This window comes from Blennius ocellaris, assembly GCF_963422515.1.
Source record: "Blennius ocellaris genome assembly, chromosome: 22".
NCBI classification, from domain to species: Eukaryota; Metazoa; Chordata; class Actinopteri; order Blenniiformes; family Blenniidae; genus Blennius; species Blennius ocellaris.
The window spans coordinates 2,299,088-2,306,535 of NC_137671.1; the positions used below are offsets into that span (position 1 = coordinate 2,299,088).

The 7,448-nt window shown below is 51.6% G+C and overlaps 1 protein-coding gene across 1 annotated transcript in view; it reads left to right on the plus strand.

Annotated features, from left to right (window-relative positions):
• Positions 1–7,448, plus strand: part of anks1b (ankyrin repeat and sterile alpha motif domain containing 1B) — a 132,672-nt gene that overhangs the window by 33,049 nt on the left and 92,175 nt on the right. The window contains 4 exon segments of the mRNA XM_080517898.1: positions 2,191–2,266; positions 3,485–3,586; positions 4,501–4,623; positions 7,256–7,443. Of these exon segments, the coding sequence (XP_080374024.1) occupies positions 2,191–2,266; positions 3,485–3,586; positions 4,501–4,623; positions 7,256–7,443 (489 nt within the window).

Sequence of the window (7,448 nt, forward strand, 5' to 3'; positions counted from 1 at the left end):
ACGACTCAGCGAGGATCTACACGACTCAGTGAGGATCTACACGACTCAGCGAGGATCTACACGATTCTGCGAGGATCTACACGACTCAGCGAGGATCTATACGACTCAGCGAGGATCTACACGACTCAGCGAGGATCTACACGACTCAGCGAGGATCTACACGACTCAGCGAGGATCTATACGACTCAGCGAGGATCTACATGACTCAGCAAGGATCTACATGACTGAGACTGACATGAATGAGAGCAGAAGAGAATGGAACTCCTCCACCCTCCTGAGAACAGAACAGAACTGGAACTCCTCCACCCTGCTGAGAACAGACCTAGAACTCCTCCACCCCGCTGAGAACAGACCTAGAACTCCTCCACCCTGCTAAGAACAGAACTAGAACTCCTCCACCCTGCTGAGAACAGAACTAGAACTCCTCCACCCTGCTGAGAACAGAACTAGAACTCCTCCACCCTGCTGAGAACAGAACTAGAACTCCTCCACCCTGCTGAGAACAGAACAGAACTAGAACTCCTCCACCCCGCTGAGAACAGAACTGGAACTCCTCCACCCTCCTGAGAACAGAACTGGAACTCCTCCACCCGTTAAACCTGTTTCTGTCTGCGCTGCATCCACAGCATTCACACCATCCACAGCATTCACACTATGAACAGTGTGAACAGTCCTGCTGTTCCCTTCCTTTCAGTCCGTCAACGTTTCAGCTCTTCGGCCTGAAACAGAAAGTCGTCTGCTTTTCAATTCCAGGAAACTCTTTGAGAGCAGGAATCGCCTTCCTTGTTTCCTCGTGACATCACTGTGTGACCGCCATGGGAAACAGGACAGGAAGTGGTATCGGGGGTTTCAGAGGGCAGCTGGGGGGGGGGCTCTTCCTCTGCTCACTCCCTCCCCTCACTCGTTCACACGGCGGTTTGATTCACTCTCAGGAGCAACGCATGACGGAAACAGCCACATTTGTCGTTGGATTCACACCAGCAGCACTTTCCCCTGACACACCTTGGAGTTTGACCTTTGACCTCTGACCTCAGACGAGGAGGAGGAGGAGAAGCTGCACCTGGAGAGTCGGGCTCCACTCCACTGTCAGCCTGGTCTCCGTGGCGACGGTTCACTTTGAGACGACGCAGACGCACCGCAGTAAGTTGACGCCACGCTGGTGCGCCGCGGCGACGCCACGGCAACGCCAGGAGACCTGGACCCCGACCAGATTGTCTGTCTTCATTGTGTGTGTGTGTGTGTGTGTGTGTGTGTGTGTGTGTGTGTGTGTGTGTGTGTGTGTTAACCCTTCACATGCCAGGCATTGAAATTGCAGAAAACTGGAAAATACATTTGTTTTTCTAGATTTTCCCAGACTTTTTTTTTTTTTTTTTTTAAATGCCTTATTCAAATTTGAATTCTAATAAAAAATAACAAACAAAGAAAATTTTTTTGTATTTTTACTCTGAAAAACCGAACCTTTGTCAGGTCCAGACTGCAGCTGCTCTGGAGCTCTAATGGAACTGATGATGGTTACATTGATCTGGTAGAAGGTCTAGAGCAGAGGTCTCCCACCCTGGTCCATGTTTTAACTCTCCCTGCTTCAAGCAGACCTGAATCTAATGATGACATCGTCACCAAGGTAGTGGAAAAGCCCAATAAGGGGGGTTCTGGAGGGACTACAGGAGATCCAGGGGGGCTCTGGAGGGGCTACAGCAGGTCTAGAGGAGTTAGGGTTAGGGTTAACCCTGTTTCAACTTTTGCCTCGGAAAGTTTTCTCTTTCACTGACTCCGATGTTGTTTCTGCTGGTTTTCTATTTACATCCAGTGTTTGTCTCTAATTTGACCAGATCTAGTGTTTGGCTCTATGCCGATGATACGATGGTAAATTCATCCAAACCCGAGCTCCTTCATATTCAAGGTAGTTCCTGAAAAAAATACAATCTTTTTTATTGGACCCGCTGAGCTGAACAAGCGAACTCGCTGGTCACACTAATGCCACTCTGGGCCAGCAGGTGGCGCATTGAGCCAGTTATAAACTTCCTGCAGCCGATTCTGGCACAAATTAAAGCCCCTCAAAGGCTGAGTGACTCACTGCTGCCCCCCAGTGTACAGAGGTGGTAGTCCTGATATCTGAATGTACTTTCAGTGTTTAGAGTTTTAATATTAACTCCCTCTCTCTCTACCCCCCCTACCCCCCATGTCTGGTAGACGGAGAATGGCAGTGCCCTCCATGAAGCTGCTCTCTTTGGGAAGATGGACGTAGTTCGCCTTCTGCTGGACTCAGGTGAGTGTAGAGATCTAGAAACTCCCCAGCAAAGATGTTGAGCGTTTTGATTCTTCCTCCACCTCGCGGGTTTGATTTGCCCTCCGGGCCGGACTTCAGGCGTCCGTCAGAGCTGCTCTCGCCTCACGTTGAGAGAGAGAATCCTCCACCTCCAGCCTGGCCGTGGGGTTTGTGTTCAGTTTGCTCCATCTGTGTCAATCAGATCCGAGGTTTTATTGACGACAAGTGAACGGAAGCGACTAAATGAGTAAAGAACCAGCTGGTGTCGACAGTGAAAGGTGGGAATTCTCAGCGTGGGGATGAAACGCGAGAACAATCTTCCTCCGGTGCTTCCTGCAGGACTTCCTCTGTTCCTCTGGCCTTCGCTAACATCCTGCATCATCGGGACGTCGTTCTGCTTCCTGAGGCCAGGGGGGGGGGGCACACTGCTCAGCTTGTCTTACTCCTCAGCACATACTCGTTCTGAACAGTAATCCTTCTCAGTACAGAGTAAACTCGGGAAGAGCTCGTCTCCTATGTGCAACTTCTCTTTTCTCTTCAGAGTTATTGCTGTAAATAATACAACCATTGCTTTCTGTGGTGTTTTGACTGGAAGACCTGAAATCCTGTCGGTGACATTCTTTCTCTTCGGACTGAACGATGTCGATTTTCTGGTTCCAACGGCCATATTTAAAAAACCAAAACAATTTTTACAAATCTATCTCGACAGTAAGGCTTCAATGCATATTTTCTTTTGGCAATAAAGTGATTTTCACTGTCGTATCTCTGATGGCTGTCGTCATGTTCTGTCTGGCACTCCTGCTGCAGCAGAGCAAACTCCAGGGAATCCATGACAAACCGTCGTTGTTATTTACAATGAAAATGTAAACTAAAAGCAGACGTTTCGATGTGAACCACAATGGTTCCTTCAGCAGAAGTGCGTTTGGTCTGAACGGTTTCAGCCTCCATCCTGAATTCAACCCCTGAAAACTACGGTAAAAGATACAAGCTGGAGGATGTTGATCCTGCAGAAAAAGTTCTGATGGTGCAGGAGGAGCCGTGAACTTGAGTGTTGGTGCGTCGGTTCAAATCCCAGTTTCCCGCTCGCAGCAGGAAGGTCCTTCACTCCAGGACCGTCTCCGGTCGGCTGATTCCAGTTGACTGGGCCTGTCCAGCAATCTTGAATCCTGAGAGCTCAGAGTGGAAACTGACCACAATAACTGTGTGTGTGTGTTTCAGGTATCGACACAGACCTGACAGACTTCCGGGGCAGGACAGCTCTGGAGATCCTGAGAGAACATCCTGCAGCAAAGTCCCAGCAGATCACGGCTCTGATTCAAGGTACGACACAAGTCCTGAAGGACCCTTGGGTACAGTCCATACAGGAAGGACCCTCAGGTACCGTCCATACCTGAGGGACCCTCAGGTACTGTGAATTCCTGAAGGACCCTCAGATACTGTCCATTCCCGAAGGACCCTCAGATACTGTCAATTCCTGAAGGACTGTCCGTTCTAGCGTGAAGATGCAGTGTGCTGATAACACGCTGTTAAAAGTATAGACTTCCAGGTCTACTGCAGTAGAACACACTGGGCTAGGATTATCTGAAGGTGTTGAGTTGTCGTCATTCCATCGCGCTGAGAAATGCTGTTTCCCAGGAAGTTTATCTTCCATTCAGAAACAAGGAGGAGCAGAGTGACCCTCCATTCTGCTCCCCTGGTCCTCCCTGGCTCTGCACTGACACTGCGATCGCTGACGGATTATTCAGCTGCTCAGGGTTTAAATCTGTAATCCAGAGGGTTGATGTGAGTGCTTGATGAGCGTTTCTGAACTCGTCCTGGTGAATTTCTCTTTCAGGGCTCAAGGATCAAACATCAGTGAGAAAATGAGATTTCATTTTGGTGTCGGTGACACATGAAAAACAGGAGCTTCCTGTGGTTAAAGATCTAAGTTTTTAGCTGATAAACTACACAGAAATGCTTTGAATCTGAATTTGTGGGCGGAGTCTGTTGTGACTTCTGACTGTAAAAGTAAATTACATTAAGTTGCACATAAGAATAAAAACAATTCCTCCAAAAATGCCACTCAATTCCATTAAATTTCTTGAATCTGTGTTCGACTGTTGAAAGCAAACAAGACGCTCCTCAAATCCCTCTGAGAAGTTCCTCCTCCTCCTCCTCCTCCGTCACATTTCCTCCACCTCTCTCCTCCATCCTGCTCATAAGTCGCTCTCTCTCTCTCTCTCTCCTCTCTGCAGAGTACATGATGGAGGAGGAGGAGAAGCGGAGTATCGTGGAGGAGCCGGTCCGGAAGTGTCCGATTCCCGCCCCTCGAAACTCCGTCCCCTCGCCGTCCGCCTCGCCCTCCCTCCGTCACAAGAGTGAGTCTATGTCTCTGTAACTGACCTCCATCACTCTCTAACTGACCTCCATCACTCTATACTTTCACCTCATCCCAACTCCCTCCAACCAAACCTCCTCCGCCTCTTGAGGTTTCCCTGGATCTCTGCTTGGAGCGAGAAAATATCGTCGGAGCCATTGTTTCATCTATTTGTGGAAGTGAAATCCCAAACAGGTCCTCCGGGGCGTCCTGGGACCGTCGTCCACGTAATGAAGAGCGACGGTGATTAAAATCTTATTTGCAGCCAGTCGCAAAGCAATTATCATGGATTTAGTGGCTGTAAACACTCCAGCAAGAGCTGGAAGCTGCTGAAGGGGGAAGAAGAGGAACGGAGGACGAGAAACGATCATAAGAACTCTGTACGTCCAGTGTTTGCGCAGGAGTCCAGAGGTCATTACAACCAACCTGGACTCAGACCGGGGGCCGTCTGGGTGTGAGACTGAGAGGAGTGACCCCCCCCCCCCCCCCCCCAAAGAATGCCTGGATGCAGCGTCCTCTGGTCCTCTGTGCAGCGCCGCCCCCTGTGGTGCAGAGCGGGTACTGCGTCCAGCCGGGTGCCGCTGATCTCCTGTCAGGACATCCCATAATTACCCCGATGGCCCGGGAGACTCTCTGAGGGGGGGGAGGAGGAGTGATGAGCTCAGTTTGCAGCTCCACACTCTCTTGAATGAGACGAGTCAGCAGAGGGAGCAAGACGAGGGGTCGTCCATTTCTGAGATTCTCCACACCAGGACTTTATTCGTGGACTCGTCTTCTGCTCTTCATGCTGGGCTCACCCACACTTCACTGCTCCACCCCTCACCCCTTCAGCTTCACCACCTCTCACCCCTTCAGCTTCACCACCCCTCACCCCTTCAGCTTCACCACCTCTCACCCCTTCAGCTTCACCACCTCTCACCCCTTCAGCTTCACCACCCCTCACCCCTTCAGCTTCACCACCCCTCACCCCTTCAGCTTCACCACCTCTCACCCCTTCAGCTTCACCACCCCTCACCCCTTCAGCTTCACCACCCCTCACCCCTTCAGCTTCACCACCCCTCACCCCTTCAGCTTCACCACCTCTCACCCCTTCAGCTTCACCACCTCTCACCCCTTCAGCTTCACCACCCCTCACCCCTTCAGCTTCACCACCCCTCACCCCTTCAGCTTCACCAACCCTCACCCCTTCAACTTCACCCCACCCTGACCGTACGGCTTCACAAGGTTTTACATGACGGCAGGAGGTTTTTTAAAACGGTCTCAAGTCCAGCAAAGGGATTTTAAACTCAGGCTTTCCCTCATGGTTGTGTTTCATCTGTGTTCACTAGCGCCATCTGGTGGCAGTAGGAGGAGGGACACTTTAAACCAGCAGACCACCTGGTGGCTCACCAGGAACCAGGAACAGAGATCAACACCAGCCTGTCGTTTATAAACCGCCCGGTTTCCTTAATAGAAAAGCACAACGGCGCCACCACCTGCTGAGGAAACGTTAACCCTGGTTTCCTCATGGTCACTCATGGAATCATCATGACCTTCAGTGTCTCACCCTGTCCTGCTCGTCTCCTGAGACACTGGACTGAAGTCCTGAGTCGTCCAACAGGAGAAGTCATGGTTCACTGCAAACACTGATCCTGAACTGTACAACCACTCCGTGATCAGGAGGGTCACCTCCATCATCCCTCCATCATCCCTCCATCACTCCTCTATTACCCCTCCATCACTCTATTACCCCTCCATCACTCTATTACCTCTCCATCACTCCTCTATCACTCCTCCATCACCCCTCATAACTCTATCACCCCTCATCACTCCTCACTCCCTCCATCACTCCTCTATTACCCCTCCATCACTCTATTACCCCTCCATCATCCCTCCATCACTCTATTACCCCTCCATCACTCCCCCATCACCCCTCATCACTCTATCACCCCTCCATCACTCCATCACTCCTCTCACTCCCTCCATCACTCCTCTATCACCCCTCCATCACTCCTCACTCCCTCCATTACTCCTCACTCCCTCCATCACTCCTCACTCCCTCCATTACTCCTCACTCCCTCCATCACTCCTCACTCCCTCCATCACTCCTCACTCCCTCCATCACTCCTCACTCCCTCCATTACTCCTCACTCCTCCATTACTCCTCACTCCCTCCATCACTCCTCACTCCCTCCATTACTCCTCACTCCCTCCATTACTCCTCACTCCCTCCATTACTCCTCACTCCCTCCATCACTCCTCACTCCCTCCATTACTCCTCACTCCCTCCATTACTCCTCACTCCCTCCATTACTCCTCACTCCCTCCATTACTCCTCACTCCCTCCATTACTCCTCACTCCCTCCATTACTCCTCACTCCCTCCATCACTCCTCTATCACCCCTCCATCACTCCTCTCACTCCCTCCATCACTCCTCTATCACCCTCCATCACTCCTCTCACTCCCTCCATCACTCCTCACTCCCTCCATCACTCCTCTCACTCCCTCCATCACTCCTCACTCCCTCCATCACTCCTCTCACTCCCTCCATCACTCCTCTCACTCCCTCCATCACTCGCGGAGCGATTCCACCTTCAGTGTGTTGCCCGGCGCCGCCGTTGACAGTGTGCTTGTTGTGTTTTGTCCCCTGGAGACGAGGCGGTGACCAGCGAGTTGTCCAAACTGCTGCAGGAGATCAAGAAGTGCCGGGACAGGGACTACTCCTTCGAGGAGCTGTGTCACACCGTCTCCTCCCACTCCATGGACAGCTTCGGCAGCGGGCGGCTGTCGGACGAGGAGCGGCCCGACCGGCCCAACGGCACGCTGACCCGAGTCGGCAAGGTACA